At 38.1% G+C, this 19,904-nt stretch overlaps 1 protein-coding gene across 3 annotated transcripts; it reads left to right on the forward strand.

The window, feature by feature from the left end:
• Nucleotides 1-196: 196 nt before the first annotated feature.
• Nucleotides 197-18,760, forward strand: LOC306876699 (caspase-8-like). Of its 3 annotated transcripts, none has more exons than XM_079428049.1 (11): nucleotides 197-592; nucleotides 3,509-3,816; nucleotides 4,507-4,612; nucleotides 4,696-4,837; nucleotides 5,039-5,103; nucleotides 5,606-5,633; nucleotides 5,982-6,047; nucleotides 6,133-6,197; nucleotides 15,507-15,615; nucleotides 16,484-16,982; nucleotides 17,794-18,760. In XM_079428049.1, the coding sequence occupies exons 2-11, from the start codon at nucleotides 3,509-3,511 to the stop codon at nucleotides 17,948-17,950; spliced, it is 1,545 nt and encodes a 514-aa protein (XP_079284175.1). In that variant the 5' UTR covers nucleotides 197-592; the 3' UTR covers nucleotides 17,951-18,760. The 3 variants fall into 3 exon arrangements, with proteins under 3 accessions (XP_079284175.1, XP_079284177.1, XP_079284176.1); XM_079428051.1 differs by having other exon boundaries at nucleotides 17,080-18,741; XM_079428050.1 differs by having other exon boundaries at nucleotides 434-592; nucleotides 3,490-3,816.
• Nucleotides 18,761-19,904: the final 1,144 nt, after the last annotated feature.

Consider the following 19,904-nt stretch of genomic DNA (forward strand, 5'->3'; position numbering starts at 1 on the left):
TTCTCGTGGCAATTTCAGCATGTACCTGAAAATCCTGAAAAATATTCTCAAAAAATATTAAGCAGCACAACTGTTTCCAACAGTGATTATAAATCATATATATATATATATATATATATATATATATATATATATATATATATATATATATATATATATATATATATATATTATTTATTTATTTATTTATTTATACATTCATGTCGACGGTTTAAAATTGCACTTCCTCCACGGTCCCTTACTTCGCCAAGAGGAACTTTCCGGGGTAACACGCCGATTCCCGTAATATCGACTGGAAATAATGAAAGAAAGTTTTCCATGTTTACAGTAATCGTATTTTGGAGAATATTTAATAAGCTTTTTAGAAGTTCTAGCCGTTTGGCTTTAGCCTAAATGTGTAACCTTCAAAACGAAAACGAAACTAACTTCACTCGTTCATTAAGGAAGTAGGCATAAAGGAGGCGTGTCCACTACTTTCGATAAGTAAAGTAGAAATATCATGTAGAAAATAGCTTGCCTTAAATATTCGAGACAAGCCCTGACATCTTCACATTGAGAAGAGCTAGGCTGCAGCCTGACTTCACTCACAGAGGTAAGACAATGATTGAATGGACCTTGACTTTTGACACTTCCCTAGCCCCTACAGACCAGACTAAAACGATAAGCTTTTTATTGTTGTCGTTTAGTTTTCAATGATAAATCCGATCAAAAAGTAAAGAAAGTATTTGTAGGCTAATTCATTTGTATTTGTTATTTAAATCTAAATATATTTAGAGCGACGTTTCATTGAATAGCCTGTTTGTGGGTGCTGCAGATTCATAAATTGGCTGAAGGTACCACGAACTAGATTAAAGGCGTTCACACTGATGTAGAATATGGTTGTGAATCCCTGTTTGTGCAAAACACGGTTCTGTTCCACTAGGAGCGGATTTGGATCATGTAGCCTAACCTACTGTAAGAAATCAGTTGGATTTTTTTTGTCGCAGTGATGCCTTAACCAAAAAGACTGATTTAATTGATTTCTTCAACTCCTTTCAAGGGTACAGTCGTTGTGCCAGTAGGCACGGTACGTCTCTTTTTGTGTTATTGAATTCTTCTGTATGAGATGCCGAAATAAACGAACGTCATCTCGATCTATGAGTGTCTGATTGAGTAAAGGCGAATTATTGCACTGGGATGATCAATCTTGAGCTAGATTTAATATAAAATAGCCTACTATGCTTTTCATATCTGTTTAAAACTATCTACTATATCTTTATCTTAAAACTTAGATGGCAATGCGTGCAAAAAGTTCAGGCTATGAGCACTAAGAGTGACTAACACCAAAGCATTGTTGAACATTGCAACACTAACCTAACTAGAATTTTGTAGCATGACTGTGAGTAGTTCTGCCGATTACAGCTTTTCCAGTTACAAGATTCAGCTTTAAAGTAAAATCTGAAGCATGCCCCCATTAGGAAATATTACAAGGCCGCCACACAAGACTTTTTGAGTGTGGAAAAGCATAAAAGTGATTCAAAACAGCTTTTGTCATTGTAGTAAATTCCCTTTCATAGCAAACATAGAAAGTGAAGTCACACAGGAGGATATATATATATATATATATATATATATATATATATATATATATATATACATACATGCATACTGTATATGTGTGTGTGTGTTTGTAAAAATATATAAATAAATATTCATTCATATTGCCAATGCTTTACAGATGAGCTGCATACAGATACCTGTAGTAGAACAGAGCATGACAGTAACAGTGCTAAGCAATGTACATAATTTGAAATATGAGAAAGAAATGTGCAGAACAAAAAATATATATCACTAAATAAGGAAGAAGTTACACCTAAAAGAAAAAATTAAATACTAGAATTAAAAAAAATAATAAAAATAGAGTGAGACCAAGTAAAATGTGGTGGAAACAGACACAGACTGCTGCAGTTCTTGTGTTCACATGATAAGAAGGGCTTTCTTCCTGCAACAGACACATTTTCCTGTGTCTGCTGGTTTCTATGGCAAGGTTGTGTCTGCTGAGTTTGTATTTTGTTTTCAGATGTATTTTATCTTTCACTGTGTAGACTTCTTTTTGGGGTCAGACAATACTGAATTTTATTATATTTTGCTGTTTCCCAATCAGTAATAATATTATAGCATTTATGCTCTAATTTGATTAGTTTGGCAGTATTGTACTGTACATAAACATAAAAAAAATGTTACAATGAAACATAATGAAAGACATTAATGTTATTATACTTTGTACATGTCTGAAATCTAGAAACTTGAGCAAAGAATAGGCATAATAAAGAAAAAGTATTGAAAACACGGTTAAACTGCCCAAATCACTGTCTCCACCTGCCATATAATGAAACCCCAGCCCCAATAAAACCTTTGTGCATGATGTCAGAGTGGGTGAGGCCCAGTTTCATTAGTCACCCATGATGTAGGTGATTTTTTTTTCTTCAGTAGAACAGTAAAGATTTTTAACTCAAACATGGTCCTTGGTGATTCATAAAATGTAACTTAACATGTTTTAAAAAAGTATATCAAGGATTGCAAAATTAAAACTCATGCATGGCTCCTGGCAACATATTGAGGTCTTATGAAGTGGAACATTTGATCTGAGAAAGAAATTGGCCGTTATTTATAACATCATTATCTGTAATCCATAGCCTCAGGCAACAGAGAAATCTGATTCTTTTCTGCAAACTCGTTCTTTTGGACATTTCATTTAATTTTGTTCATCATTCTTTTTATGTAATCACGCTATGATGTAACCTATATGCAGTCTCAAACCTGAAATGTTCTGAGTGTGCACTATACTTACCTCAGTGACCTCTGACCTTAAAAGTGGAACACTGAGCAATATTGGTCATTAGCTACATTTGGACAAGTTCCAAGTCTAGGCAAAAAGAATGTGCAAAATGTTTGTACATAGAAATGTGCTCTAGGGACTGTTTCTTGTTTCAAGGAGCTAGAAGGATGCTGAGCTGACATAAAGGTTTCCGTAAATGTCTGCATAACCCAAAATTTGTTGTGGGCCATGACAAAAAAAAATAACCAAGTAAAATAAAAAAGGATTTTTTTTTGTAATACTAGGTAATAATCCAAAAATTACAAATTGGTCACACAACCAACTCTACAATTTTTGGACCATATGAGATGGAATAACCTAGACCAGAGCTGCCCAAACTTTTTACTACAAAGGGTCAATAGTCTGTAATAAGCCAAAACTAAATGCACATTAAAAATATACATTAAAATAAAACATAAGTCACTTATATTCTCTACATTACAGTGCAAAAATAAAACCAAAAATGTTTGTTTTTAATGTATCTCTTGTGATATGGCATTGTGGGTCAAAAACTGGATAGCACATCACAGATGGGCCTTAAGGATTCATCTTTATCTGCATTCACTACAGGGTAGCTTGTGGTAAATTTAGTAAATAGTATGTAAAATAAATCTGAATTTTTATTGCTGCAGCATTATGAATGTGTAATAGATGCAGACGGATTTGGAGTTTCAGCGGGTGCTGTTAAAGGTGCAGGCGTCTCTCACTGTCGATGAGGTGCAGGACCTGGTGTTCCTCTGCTCTGATCTGCTGTGTCTGAAAGACCTCAGCACCGTGACCTCAGCCGGACATCTGTTCAGTCTTCTGGAGAACAGGGACCTACTGTCATGGGAGGATCCGTCTCTGCTTCTAGAGCTGCTCAGGATCCTGAAACGGAACAGCCTGATCCGCAATCTGACCTCAGAGGATTTTATGCCAACCAACGGCACAACATATAGTCAACAAATCTCCCCATACAGGTGAGGGATGCAGCTGCTAGTAATAGAAACGTGTTTGATCAGGTCAGAAAATGGATTCTATTTACACAGTGAAAATAGCAATAGATTCTATGTACACTGTTAAAATAGCAGGGTTTTCTTCTATTTATACTCCTTAAAGCAAATAGTGGCAATTATCTGCACCTCAGTATTGTAGTACATTAAAAAACTATATGCAATAATAACGTATTGAGTGTAAATTATAATTTTAATTCAAATTATTAAATGGATGCCAACATATTGGGACAATAAAGTCCTACACCTAACCCTACCCGATACTTTTTTAAAAACTTTTTGATTATTTTCTTAATTTCTATTGAAAATAAATGCCTTTCCGATGTGATATGAGATTTGAAATGGAGGGAAAAAAGTTCTGCAAAAGGCAGATTCAAACTCGGGTTGTGTCAAAAAGACTACAGTACATGATTTACCATCTACGCCAATGGAGCTGATGTTTGACAGATTTGATGTTCTTTTGTAGAAGATCCCACATTGGTGGGCAGATTTAGTGTGAATAGCCACTGCCAACACAGGGCGAGCTATTTGGGCTATTTTTTTTTTAATGCAGTAGCATTTGTGTCTTTTTGGGGTGACTGTATTTTACAAGGAACCTCAAAAAGTCTTTATAGTTGCTTTGTAATAATCATCAGTATTTGTTTTTATGTATTTCAGACAGTTGTTGTATGAACTGTCAGAGTTCATCTGTGAGCAGGACCTGAAAGACATCAAATTCCTACTGTTAAAAACATTACCACGTAAAAAACTGGAGAAGGACATGGTGAGAGACACGGCCTCGGTGCTCTGCATGTGACCAAACTGTGAGGATTGACTAAACTACCTATAAACAATCATGTCTTTTAGACGCTGTTGCAGTTGTTTTTGGAGATGGAGAAGGAGGACCTTTTGGATGAAAATAATTTGGATGTTCTGCAGAAAATTATAGCAGATATCAATCCCAGTTTAGAAAAAAGAATAATTCAATACAAAACAGAGAATTGTGAGAGTGAGTGGCTGTTTTATTATTTCATGATATGATGTTAATTTGCCTCTGGTATATTTAAAATAAGCTACAGTATCACTCAAAACTGTGAGGAGGTAAATGGACTTTATGCATAAGCTACAGTGTGAAGTGTTAAACCATAGAATGAAACATTAATTTGTATTTGTACAGATATTTGCATTTTTTTTTTTTGTCTTATTGCAGTGGGTAGAATGGTTATTGCTCAGGAGATCGGGGATATTACTCCTGCGTTGTACTCACCTGCTCCGGTATAACTTCATTTGCCTAATTTGTATTAATGTACATATTTTTGTGGATGTTTTACTCTTCCCTATGTCATAATTCTTCTGTGGAACACAAGAGGAAAAATGTTTTATATTGTGCTCATTTCCATGTTTATGCATGAATGAGTTTTAAGAGCTGGAGAGGGAGATTTTCAGATGTGTATTGAAATATTTATCTACACATTTATTTGATCAAAAGTACAGTATTATTGTGAAATATTATTACAATTTAAAATAACTGTTATTCTCTTTGAATATCTTGTCAAATCTGTAAAATGTTGTTTATTCCTGTGATGCAAAGCTGAATTTCCAGCATCATCATTACTCCAGTCTTCAGTGTCACATAATCCTTCAGAAATCATTCTAATAGGCAGATTTACTGCTCAAGAAACATTTATTATGTAGCGTAATTATCAATGTTAAAAACCGTTGTGCTGACTAATAATTTTGTGGAAACCCTGTCATAATCTTTCTCTCTTTTATACAGCTCTCATTGGTGACATCACTTACATCGGGTGAGTTTATTTTGCATGCTTTGCAGGAAGTGTTTTTAGAAACTCCATATAAAACAATAACCAGTTCATAAAATCAGAAGTCAATTCTGTACTGTAGCTTATGTCATGCTGTACAGCTGGAATTAAAAAAAAAAAAAGATGTGTGTGATTCACTTTATCTGTATTTATAAACAGATACAGGTGTCAATAAAGACTCAAACCACTAGCATATTAGCTAGTGAAACAATCTGGAAATTACTCCTTTAACATTATTCACAAAGGAAAGGGAAATCTTGCATATTGACATATACAAACAAATAATGTCTTAAATACAAAAATGTATTTGTTTTCCATTGCTATTTTTGACAGTTGACATAATGGAGGAGCAGGTGGACAGACTAAGTCTGACTGAAGGTGCTGCTGCGGTTAGTCGAGGTACTGCAGTAAATCTCCAATACTACATCACGTTTGATGTCTGTTTTCAACCTAAACTAAAAATGGTCTTATCCCTGTGTCTTAGATCAGAGCCTGCACTCAGTGATTAAAAACGAGAGCTTAAACATGTCTGTGACTGAAAATCCAGAGGTAAGCCTTTTATGCATTAGATATTTATGCTGTGTTCAATACGTTTAGCTTAATCGACAGCATGTGTGGCTTAATGTTGATTATCATAAATGTTTTGACTCATCTTTTGCAACAATTGTGGTTACTTGGACAATAGAATGTGAATTACTTCTACTGAATCAAAAATGTACCTCAGCCTGCTGTTATCAGTGGTAGAGCAAACTTTCAGAATAAGTTCAAATGTTGTACAATCTCTGTGTTCACTTCAGGATTGTTTTCATGATAGATGGCTAAGTATAAATGAACACACTTCCAACTTCAACATTGTTGAATTGATTCTGAAAATTGTGATAAGTGTTTCTGCTCAACATTTTCTGTGAGGGAGAAAAGTGATGTTGCATTTAGATTCTGCGCTCATTAGCATGACTATATAGTGCTTGTTCTGAATAAGGTGCACACATATTTTGGGCTTTCAGTGCCACTGTCTTTATTACATTAAGTCACATTAGGTTCTCATAAGGTTTTCTTTTCAGAATATTTTGAAGAAGTCTGCTGCATTAAAAATGTGGCCAGCATTTCAAGTTTCAAATAATTATTTTGATATTTATGCAGTATATACTATATTATATGAGCTTTTAAATGTATATAATTGTAAATGTATAAATGTACAAAACCACAAGTGTTAGCACAAGTATTAACAGCTTCTATCTGCTTATTCCAAAGACCTTCATAAAAAAAAAAAAAAAAAAAAGTGTATTTTTGTGGTCTGTGGTATTGCTGCAAAATGTACTGTTTTGTTTTTCATGATTTGTAAATTACTTGGAGAAGCATCTAAATTAAATGTATTAAAGGGGTCCTATAATGCGTTTTCACTTTTTTGAATCTTAGTCAGTGTGTAGTGTATATGTTTGGGCATAAAACGATCTACAAAGTTACAAATATCAAAGTCCACTCCAAAGGGAGATATTTAGTTTAAAAAAAAATCCCTTTTCAAGAACTACAACGAACGGCTCGTTTGGACTACAAAGTTGTTTTCCTGTATTTGTGACATCACAAATTGTAAATCCCGCCAACGGAAATTTTAATGGTTGGTGGGTGGGGAGAGCACTTGAGCACTGCACGTTTCAAAATCAAAACCTGGTGCGGATCACTCGTACCGGCCGGAAGTGCTCGGCATCGGCGTCGAGACCGTAAACAAAGACGGGGAAAGCGTGGAGGGCTGCGTGCGAAGCTAAGGCTAAACCCACATCAACCAGCTCTGCCCAGCATCTTCCTTGCCAATGTACGGTCTCTGATGAACAAGATGGATGAACTAAAGATCTGGACCCTCACACAGAAATGGCTTATGGACTGTAATGTTATGTTCTTCACTGAAACATGGCTCTGCAACGATGTCCCAAACAGCATGGTGCATATGGATGGACGCTCTCTCTTCAGGGCTGACAGAGTAGCAGCAACCTCTGGTAAAAACAAGGGTGGTGGAGTATGCATTTATGTAAATAAATCATGGTGTAAAGACTCTGTCATTGTTGATACCTACTGCTCTGCTGAGCTGTAGTTCCTGATTATCAAGTGCAGGCCATTCTATCTACCACGTGAGTTTACTTGCATTGTTGCTGCTGCAGTTTATGTACCTCCGGACGCTAATGCTAACGTGGCTATGAAAGAACTTTGTGCTGCTATTAGCAAATTACAAACCCTGCACCCGGATGGAGCCTTTATCATTGCTGGGGACTTCAATCACTGCACTTTTAGATCTGTTCTCCCTAAATTTCATCAAAATGTCTCCTGCACTACAAGGGGACATAAAACATTGGACCACGTTTATACTAATGTGAGTGATGCCTACAAAGTCACACCCCTCCCCCACCTGGGTCAGTCTGATCACCTCTCTTTGTTCCTGCTCCCCAAGTATACCCCGGTCATCAAATGTGTGAAACCTACAATAAGGACTGTTAAAATCTGGCTGGAAGGTGCTGACTCCACTCTTCAACATCAATTCCAGCACACAGACTGGAGTGAGTTTGCTGCCCAGGCCACCACAAACTCTCAGATTAACATTGACATTTATACCAACTCTGTCCTGGAGCACATCAACAGCTGTGTGAGCAGAGTGACCACACACAAAAAAATAAATATTTTCCCCAATCAGAAGCCCTGGATGAACAGAAAGGTTCGCCTCCTGCTCAAAGCAAGAGATGCAGCCTTCAGGTCTGGAGACCAGGAGGCTTACAGCTCAGCCAGAGCCAACCTGAGGAAGGGTATCTGCCAGGTCAAACTCACACACAAACAGAAGATTGAAGATCACTTCAATTCTTCAGACCCCCGGCGTATGTGGCAAGGCATACAATCTATCACAGATTACAAACCACCTAACTCCAGCTCTGCCTCCCTCCCAGACGAGCTCAATCACTTTTATGCTCGTTTTGATCAAAATAATGAGATCTCACTCAAAGCTGAGCATCAACCCAGTGAATTACCTCTCACACTCTCCACATCAGATGTCTACTCCACTCTGCGTAAGGTGAATGCACGGAAGGCAGCTGGCCCTGACGGAATACCTGGTCGTGTGCTTAAAGCCTGTGCGGAGCAGCTAGCTGAGGTCTTCACGGACATTTTCAATCTGTCCCTGGCCCAAACAACTGTCCCCACTATCTTCAAAACCTCCACCATCGTACCAGTACCGAAACACTCCACTGCCTCGGTCCCTAACGACTTCCGTCCTGTTACACTCACCCCATCATTGCCAAGTGTTTTGAGAAACTGGTTGCATCCCACTTAAAATCCTGTCTCCCTGCTACACTAGACCCATTCCAATTTGCCTATCGCCACAATAGGTCAACAGAGGACGCCATCTCAACAGCACTTCACTCTGCCCTCACCCACCTGGACAGTCAAAACACACATGTGAGAATGCTGTTCATAGATTTCAGTTCTGCATTTAATACGGTAATCCCCTCCAAGATCAGCCAGTTTGGAATCAGCACACCCATCTGCAATTGGATTCTAGATTTTCTGACTAACAGACCTCAGTCCGTTAAGTTAGATAACCTCTCCTCCTCTATCATCACCCTGAACACCGGCGTGCCACAGGGCTGCGTACTGAGCCCTCTCCTGTACTCCCTCTTCACCCATGACTGTGTTCCTGTTTATGGCTCCAACACCATAATTCAATTTGCAGATGACACCACGGTGGTAGGTCTGATCAAGGATGACGATGAATCAGCCTACAGGGATGAGGTGCAGCACCTGGCTGTGTGGTGTGCCACCAACAATCTAGAACTAAACACCCAGAAGACAAAGGAGATCATTGTGGACTTCAGGCGGACTAGGAGTCATGCACACACACCCATCTACATCAACGGAGCTGTAGTGGAGCGTGTGTCGAGTTTCAAGTTCCTTGGCATCCACATCTCTGATGACCTCACCTGGTCCCATAACACCTCCACTCTGGTCAAAAAGGCACAGCAGCGCCTTTACTTCTTAAGGAGCCTTAAGAAAGTTCACCTGAATCCCAGGATCCTTGTGGAATTCTACCGCTGTACCATTGAGAGCATACTCACGAACTGCATCTCAGTATGGTACAGCAATTGCTCCGCATCTGACCGCAAAGCACTCCGGCGGGTGGTGAAAACTGCTCAACGGATCACCGGCACCCAGTTAACTTCCATTGAGAACATTTATCATAAGCGCTGTCTGGGCAGGGCAAGAAACATCATCAAGGATGCCTCTCACCCTAACCATGGACTTTTCACCCTCCTTCCATCCGGCAGGCGTTACAGGTGCCTACGCTCTCGCACTAGTAGGCTCAGGAAGAGCTTCTTCCCCGAAGCTGTGACACTTCTGAACGCCACACCACCAATCTAACCTGCACCTGCTTATTACTGCACTGGTCACAGTACTTTACACACATGCATTTGCACTACTCATATTTTGCACAGACTGCACATTGTTAAAGTTATTACAATATAAACTGTCTAAAGTTGTTACTGTACAAAGCACAGTAAACTATTTCTATAAAATATTGCACTACTGTTATTTTGCATAGAATACATTGTTCTATCAATACTTGCACACACTCATCCAGCTGTATTTATTTATTTATTACCACTGTTCTCACGTCTCTGCTGTTCATAATGTGTATATATAATCTGTAATCTATATAATCTACATTGCTCTGTTCATAATGTACATACAATCCCTACATTGCATTCATATTTATATTCTGTATATACTCTGCTCAATACTGTATATAGCAATTCCACTGTACATTCTGTAAATCATATCTTCATTTACTCTGCACTTACAGAGTTACAAAACACTATATTCTTGCACTTCTGGTTAGATGCTAACTGCATTTCATTAGCTCTGTACTTGTACTCTGCATAAATGACAATAAAGTTGAATCTAATCTAATCTAATCTAATTTGTGAGGGAGCTCTGTTTTGTGTACAGCGTTACGGGGGAAACCTCGCTCTCTCCCGCTCCAACAGCGCCTCCCGTTTGGCAGAGAATTAATTTGCGTATATATGTGGCCACAAATAGTGTAAATCTGTGGGACTATCGGTATAAATTCAACTGTATAACAGTTTTAGTGCAATTCATGTTATAATGTTAGAATTAAAGAACAATAAACATAATACATATTACCGTTGCACTTATCTGTACATAGTCAATGCAGTTTTTAAGCTGTTGTTGACATCCCATCTAAAACGTGATTTAGCCAAAAAAAAAAACAATTACATTACCACTTTAATATGTCTTGCAATATCCGTGCGTGCAAAGGTTCTGCGCGATCCTCTTGTTCAATATTCTCGAGGTCTGAATTGATTTAGCAATATTGATGAACTTGCTGTTTTGGCAAGGGACGGGGCAATACTGAAACGCAGTCTAAGCTGTTCGCCAATCACAACGCACTGGGACAGCTAACCAATCAGAACACATTTAGTTTTTTGGAAGGCGGGCCTTCATCAAACCCGGAACTAATCGAGTCATTTGTGTCAGGCTGGGGGGAAAGGTATAGGCCTTTTTTTCACAATCCGCGTGTCGTCACATCCGGCTCCGATTAGTAGCGTAAAGGAATTTCCGCCTGCTTATTGTCGATGGACAGACGCCAGTTTTGTGAAGAAAATTAAACTAATTTAGTTTAGTTGAACATTGACGCAATAAACGCTTATTTATACTGATTCCATACCATGTATCATGTCATCCTTCGTTTTAATGTATAACATTAGCCTGAGCAACGCAGCGCTGCCAGTCAGATTAATGAAGAGCACGCAGCTCAAATTACTGACAGAGAAATACTCGGACTGATTTAATTTTATTTTTGTTGTTATTTTGTTTATTTTTTAATTATATTCATTCTTCACAGTATAACGATATTCAATCGTTGCACGCAATCACAGAGAATAACTCAATTAATATGATCAAACTTATTTTTAATTATCGTCTATGGGCTGGAAATATTTGTTTATTTGAACAACTTCAATTTTATGCAATTGTACAATATTGCATCAAAGTCAGTGCGTGAAAAAATGTGAGCAGTGTGTTTAATACAAGAAGTTTGCCCTAAACCTTAAATTTTATCATTCTATACAGCCTCAAGACTTTGTAAAAGAGCATAATAGGACCCCTTTAAACCTTCTGTACTCTTACAGATTATGTATAAATCGAAAATGGTTTCTCTGATCAGTGGTTTTAGCATTTTGCATATTAAGCACGAATTGTATGTGTAATAAATAAATTACAACAAAAGTTTTTATAATTTAATACAAAGTATATTTGACAATAAAATAATGTATTGTAATATAATAAAACTACAAATAAATATTACAGAAATAAATATAATGTATGAACAGAACATTTAAATAACAAATATTTTGCATAAACATGTTTGGATAACCTTCTCATAATGCTGCAATGAGAAGTTCATCCATGATGATCAAGAGCTTGGTTACAATCGCCTGCCTTTAATAACACAGACCCAAAAATGGTGATAAGAGTGGCTCAAACTTGGTTATTAAAAATCCACAATTTCTTTCTGATGTTGTCAGTGGTAAATGCACAAAGATCCTTCTGTATTGTAAATAAATGGTGAGCACTTTCATATTTCCTTACATCCTTTAAAGGGTGACTGCATAGGCGGCGATTTCATTTTCCACCGGTGGGTGATCAGCACACCGAACAACCCCCCACCCCCTCCCCCTTAAAGGGGTCATGAACTGCCTTTTGTTTTTTTTTATTTTGTACTGTTCTCTGAAGTCCACTTATATTTTTATCAAGATTTTTACATAAAATACATCATAATTTAGGAGTAATAGGCTATATTCTGTCCTGTTTTGACCCCCCCTCATCAGAACGCTCTGTTTGAATGGGCGTGGTGGTGATTGTAGACTCGGAAGTAAACGCCCACTGCTATGATTGGCTAATAGTTGTGTATGTTTGACAGCATACCGCCTTCATGGATGCATAAATAGTACATATCCAGCGATCTGTAATAACAGACAAAGCAATAGTGATGATCACGTAATAAAAACGCACACTTATGTTGCGACTTTACTGTCTGATCCAGTATAGCTGGCACATCATCGTCTTTTAGTTTCAATCTTTCTGAAAATTTTCGGTTTAATTGTGCCTTGTTTGTAAATGAATCCGCGGTAAAATGAAATGAACAATGGACCAAGTTCTTACTGACGTGCTAAATAAAAATCTTATGCATGCTCAGCATGTTCACCTTTGATTTGTTTAGAAACACAAACACCTTTTCATTTTTTACATTCATCTGTACATGAACAAATAATAATAAGACTTAAACATAACATTTTCACTTAGTAATTAGCAAAAATAAAATGAATAATTATATTGCTCCAGATCTTCAGTTACAAATGCGGACAAAAATCATACAAAACTTACTGACAGCTTCTAAGAAAAATATTATGTATGCTAAACTTTAAATTACGATCGGCTAGAAATGTAGACACGTTTAATTCTTAATTTTTTTTAATTCAGGTCTACATAAATAATAACTTAAAACATTTTGACATTCCTATTCAACAATTAGGGTGCCCATGGAAAAACGCCAGAATTATTTGTTGGATTTTAACAAATGAGCAACATAATTAATTCTTGTTTTTGTTTATCTTAATAATAACTTTGTGTTTGTGACACAATTCCTTTGACTGATTTTTGTATAATACTGTATATGCTCCGTGTGTGCCGCATTAAAAAGCCTGGTACAATAAAACACGTTACAATGAGGTAGTATTCGCTAGTTAATGCATTAGTTGATATAACAGTGAACAGAGCTGCAATTATTAATCTTATGTTAATATGAACATTTTAAACATTTCATGTTGTATATATTAACATTACTTGTATTATGAACAAATGGAATTAATAATGCACAATATTATATTTATAAATTAACATGTTGTTGTTAACTCTTCAGGGTACCCAATCCATTAGCTGATGTTAATGAACTTAACTATACTGTAAAGTGTTACCGTTTAAAATGTTTCCATGTTAAGGTTAGATAGAAGATAATGTATTAAGATGTCCTGACCATATATAAAATAGGAAACAAAATGTATTAAATGGGAAGCTTATCATATGTAAAAAGAGAATGCATGATGTAATACACTGATGAGGCAAAACATTATGATTACTCATAGGTGAAATTAATATTGGTAATCATCTAACAAGGTCACATGTGAAGGTCTGGGTAATTTACAGTATATAAATGAACAACCAGTTGGTGCAAGAGAAATGGCCAGGAATAGAGATCTGAGTGACTTTGATAAGGGCCAAATTGTTGTGTCCAGACAAGTGCGTCAGAGCCTCTCTGAAACAGCAAGGGTTGTGGGGTGATCCCAGTCAGCATTTGTGAAAATCTACCAACACCTGTCCAAGGAGGGACAAACCACAAATTGGTGGCTATTCTGTCTGGACCAAACCAATAGTAAGTCTATGTGATGTCAATTTTAATGATGGCACATATGGGCCTGTGTAGGAGCGGTGAGTGTGATTTCACCAAGTACAACATGTTCCTGGATCAACATCCTTGTTGATCCTGGAACAACATTACAATCAACGAATCAGAATTGTAACTTTTCAGGAAATATCTGTTTTAGGCTTACCATCAGGGTTAGGTGCTTCTACACCCTTCTTAATCAGCTACCATTTCCCACTGATTTTAGGAATAAATTATGGGTTGGGTTAGGCTTAGGGGTAGGGATTGTGGTAAGTCTGTATTTTTGGACAGTAATGTTGATCCAGAATCAACAAAAGATGTTGATCTAGGAACATGTCTTACTTGGCTAAATCACGGTGACCGGTGCAGACTAGTCAGAGAGCAAATAATTGACCCCTGTCCACAACCGAAACGTAGTTGAAATGGAAGAAGGTCATCTGGTCTAATGAGTTTACTTGGGAATGTAATGGCACCAGGATACACTGCGGGAAGTTGACAAGCTGGTCGAGGGACTGTGATCTGCTGGGAGGCCCCATTCATGTGGACATCAATCTGACACATGCCACCTACCTAAACTTTGTTGCAGACCTGGTAAACCCTTCCTGGTAATGGTATTCCCTAAAGGCAGTGGCCTATTTCAGCTGGATCTTTACTGCACATTGTTTAGGAATGATTTGAGGAACATAATGCAGAGTTCAAGATGTCCTGATCTTCAGATTCTTCAGATGTTAATCTGACTGAGCATCTGTTGGATGTGCTGGACCAACCACTCCAATCTATGGTGGCTCAACCTCACAACTTAAGGACATTAAGGATCTTCTGCTAATGTCTTTGTGCAAAATACCAAAGGACACCTTCAGTCCATGACTCGGCTGGTCAGTGCTGTTTTGGCAGCATAAAGAGGACCAACAGCATATTAGACAGGTGGTGGTCATAATGTTTTGGCATTTTGGTGTATGTGCTTAGTAATGCTTGATTGGAAAGAAGAAGACTGAGCCACTGCAATGAGAGATTAGAAGAACAGTGTGGAGAAGGAAAGCAATCACAGAAGACATGGGCTACTGCTGCTGCAGAAAAAAAGGATTTCCTGCTACAGGATACCGTCATCAGAGAGGAAATGAAGATGCGTGGGTTGAAATCACAGCTGGTGCTGGATGGATCGACAAGACCAGTGTTATACGTGCACACAGATCCTGGAAACCCTGTTGAGGGGCTTGTGAATTGTTCAGTAGTTAATTTTGCTCTATTTGGTCATGATCTGTGTAGCAAACTATATTTTTGTATGTATACTGTATTATGTTATACTGGACTCTGTTCTTGCTAGCACCACTGCTTAGACACTTGTGTCTTTTGTGTGGTAGATCCAGCAGTATGAGATGAAGGGGGAAAAGAGAGGAGTCTGTCTGATCATCAACAACTGTGACTTCAACTGTGGACTACGGAAGAGAGATGGAACAGACATTGACAAAAGTTAGTGTAAACGACACACTAGAACAAACCATTCACCACTCACATACACATACCAGTGGGCCGATAACCATAACCCTTAAATGCATGAATGTTTCGCCAATCATTATTACATATTTGGGTCTTCAGCGACCCGGACCTATATATCCAGCACGGATGGATCTCTAACTGCTGCAATAGCAAAAAAAAAACTCTCTTGATATTTTAAGAACAATTAAGAATAAAATAAAGCATATTTAGTTACCTTTTGAATCTTAAAAGGGTTCAGTTTGAGCAGATGATGGTATTCCATTGCTGTCATCGTCAGAGCGCACTTCCACAGTACATTCAGCATCTGGCTCATATTCGCGACCTCAACCATATTCTCAAAACTATCGTTTTCAGTGACTTCATATTCAATGTTTTGATCACTGGTATTTTATTCACCACATCCACCATCAAATGACAGTGGCATTTATATTTCATTGTCTACAGTAATTGCTCTGCAGTAAAGCCATTCCAAACCAGTTCACATTTTGCTGATGATATTCTTTTGTTTTATGCCTGTGGTAATTATGAGTGAAACATCACTTCATCATTGTGTGTCAAACAGTGCCACTTCGAGGAATAAAGATGCATTGCACATATTGAGTCATTAGATATGTAAATATAGTTACGCAGGAAAAATATACTTACACATTTACATACCTCGGGTCTCTAGCTGTTATGAAATGATCAGAACATGAAACGTGTGGAACCAGTTCATAGTGGAACTGGCTGTTCATGTCCAGTCTATGAACAACAGACGTTCATAGACTGGATTCGTGACAGAGGTCATGTGCACAAAACTGTTGCTGTTACATAATACTTGTGTCCATTTTTGTCCACACAGAAAGTCTGGAGGTTGTGTTCCAGTGGTTGGGCTTTGAGGTCCTGACCAAACAGAACTGTGATCGCCATCAGATTTTGCAGGTGCTGAGGGACCTGGCCGCTTGTGACCACACGTCAACGGATTGCGTGGTGTGCTGCGTGCTGAGCCACGGACAAATAAAAGGCATTGTCGGGGTTGATGGACAGACTGTCACCTATAGGGAGCTGATAGAGACCCTGAGTCCAAGTCAGTGTCCCTCTCTCTTCAAAAAACCCAAACTGTTCTTCATCCAGGCCTGCAGGGGTACCGACGGTCAGCCAGCAGCATTTCCTCAAATTTTCCCAGATGATGAAGACATGCCAGTCAGCGATGCAGCTGTACCCAGAGACTCCATACCTGAGATGGCAGACTACCTGTTAGCTATGTCCACTGTACCGCACTACGTCTCATACAGGGAAAAAGACAATGGATCCTGGTTTATACAGTCCCTCTGCCACAACTTGAAACTGCTGGTGCCAAGGTGAGCAAGTCTTTCTATCGGGTTTTCCTCACTTGGGGGTGAAAATGAAACTTTAAGAAGAGCTGTTCACACAGAATGTGTCTTGTGTTTTTACTAGGGCTGCCCCCTAATAGTCGACTAGCCATTAATCGATGAGAAGAGGCTTAGTCGATCAAAATTTTATTAGATGCTTAATTGGAGGAAAAAAATTCCACAGGAAGCGGCGAAGTTACGTAGTCTGTGATGGAAAGATTATTAACAGCTGGTCTGTATGGTAATTACAGTACATCATTCAGGACGTTCGTTGCGTTTGTCAAACTCAAATGTGGCTTATCATCTGAAACATGTAAGTAGTAGCATAATTACATGGCCACTCGCTCTAACATTACCTAGAATATGTGCACTATTGAAGTGTTTGTGCAGAGCGTAGAGGCTGAACTTCATATATCTTCATATTTGCATGTTTCTCTATGCGTGGATGATGAAATACTCTACTAAATTTGCCAAAAAGTGCAGAGCACACTGTGTGGCACTCAACTAGACCTTCCAGTTGGATAGATGAACTGAAATTATTATCAGCCACATTTATGAACATTTTTTATTTATTTCTTGACTCATTGGCTGAATTTGGCACACTAGCATACTACTCTTATAATTTCTGCCTTATATTTTTGAAATAATAACTCTTATGAGCCGGTTCTTCTTATGAATCACACAAAGGAGGGACTGGGTAGATGGGGTTTCCCCACTGTCTGCAACTGTGTGTCCTGATTTGACTCTAGACGTTGGTTGGATCTCTGATCGTGTGTCTCTCTGTCTTATGTGCATGTAGGGGTTTCGATCTACTCTCCATTCTGACGCAGGTGAATAGCGATGTGAGCAAAAAGACGGACAAAAGCGGTTTGAAGAAGCAGATGCCACAGCCAGAGTTCACCCTCACCAAGAGAGTGGTTTTCCCTCCACCCAAAACTCGCCCGCCCCTTCCATAATGTCCTACTGCAGTCCATGATACCTCTCAAACACATCAGCATGCACAGACACACAGATGTTCATCAGTGATGTTTACATGATCTAAGTGTGTGGATTATAAATGTGATGAAATACTGTATGCAATGTTCACATATGGTAATTTCCACTTCCCTAAGAAAACAAATGGAATATTTTAGATATTTTATGTAATCAACAAATATGCAGTTGTTTTAAAATTGTAGTGACAAATACAGTGTGCACAAGCCTCAGATGCACAATCCAATCTATGCAATTTACATGAAACTTGAATGGATTTTTCATGTTATCCTCAGGCAGGACATGAGAACATATTGCACACGTGGGGATGTATTCCATAGATCTGCCAGCTACTGTACATACAAATGTAGGATAAATGTCTTGTTTTTGTTGACATTCTTTCATAAGGAACTGTTTACAAGTTTTCAGTAACATGTTACTGGTCACAGAGAGATGATACAGTGAATACAGAAGTCTGAAGTATTATTGTTTAATACAGGACAGTCCTGCACAATCATCAGAATCAGAATCAGCTTTATTGCCAGGTATGTTTACACATACGATGAGTTTGTTTTAGTGACAGAAGCTCCACAGTGCAACAGAGAGACAGCAACAGGACACAGATAATAAAATAATAATACAAATATCCAAATGGGCAACATACAAAACAGCAAAAACGCAATATATAATATAGACAATTATGTGTATACAGGTCTGATATGTGCAAATTTGAAATGAAAAAATTAGATAAATAAAAAAGTAAGCAAGTGTGGTGAATAAATAATAGAGTTGTGTGTTCCGTGTTTTATTGTCAAGTGTCCATGAGATGGATTGCCTGAGGAAAGAAACTGTTTCTGTGTCTGGTCGTTCTGGTGCTCAGTGCTCTGTAGCGTCGACCAGACGGTAACAGTTCAAAGAGGGAGTGTGCTGGGTGTGAGGGGTCCAGAGTGATTTTACCAGCCTTTTTGCTCACTCTGGATAAGTACAGTTCTTGGAGAGTGGGGAGGGTTGTGCCAATGATTAGCTCAGCAGTCCGGACTACCCTCCGTAGTCTTCTGAGGTCAGATTTGGTAGCTGAGCTGAACCAGCAGTGTTGGGGAAGCTACTCTGAAACTGTAGTTTGACAAGCTACAAGCTACTCGTAAGTTAAAGTAGTTAAACTACAGTCAAGCTACCCTTTTGGAAAAGTAGTTATAGCTACACTACAAGTTACTATCAAAAAGTAGCTAGCTACATTGAAACTACTTTTGATTTTTTTGAACAACGTATATTATAAATAACTGAATAAGTGTCTGAGGAATGTTTTAAGTAAAATATTTAGTGTTTAAAACAATGCAATACAATTATGATTTCAAAGAGTATTGTTTTATTACAACACTCAAATATCTCAGACTGTTTGTCAAAAGGGCAAAATTGCAACAAATACAACATTGCAAGAACAAAATATACATCCAACGTAAATTGCATGTAGAACATTTTCTCAAAAATACATAGAGAGCAATAAAGCAGGATAATTAATACATTTAAAATGGCCATTACTCACCTGTATGTGCGTCCTTAAATTTGTGCTTGAGGTCTTCGACGTAGACAGCGTTTTAAACTTTGGTTTGCAAAGATTGCATACAAAAGTGTAACCTTTACTTGTCGTTTCTTTGAGAGACATTAACTTGGACAAATAAAGCCATGGGTAATTAACGTTAGTTGTTTCTCCATCCTCCAAATCTGCCGCCACGTCTTGCTCCATCATGGATAATATGGGTGTGTCAACCCACTTCTGTACGTCAGTGAACCGTTAGCCGCAAGATGCGTGATTAAACAACAGGTGGCGGTAATGGCAAAAAATGAGTTTGTAATCTAACAAGAAGAATATTCTTGCATCGCGCTGATTCGCGCAGGCTCGACAAAACGCAATGTATCTGCACAGTTTTGAGCCAGGTT

The sequence above is a fragment of the Barbus barbus genome (assembly GCF_936440315.1).
Source record: "Barbus barbus genome assembly, chromosome: 11".
Classification (NCBI taxonomy): Eukaryota; Metazoa; Chordata; class Actinopteri; order Cypriniformes; family Cyprinidae; genus Barbus; species Barbus barbus.

Coding starts and splice junctions, on each gene's coding strand:
- LOC306876699 (XM_079428049.1), top strand. CDS start 3,509: ATGCAGACGGATTTGGAGTTTCAGCGGGTGCTGTTAAAGGTGCAGGCG. Junction 4,838..5,038: donor CAAAACAGAGAATTGTGAGA/GTGAGTGGCTGT, acceptor GTCTTATTGCAG/TGGGTAGAATGGTTATTGCT. Junction 6,048..6,132: donor TGCTGCTGCGGTTAGTCGAG/GTACTGCAGTAA, acceptor CCTGTGTCTTAG/ATCAGAGCCTGCACTCAGTG.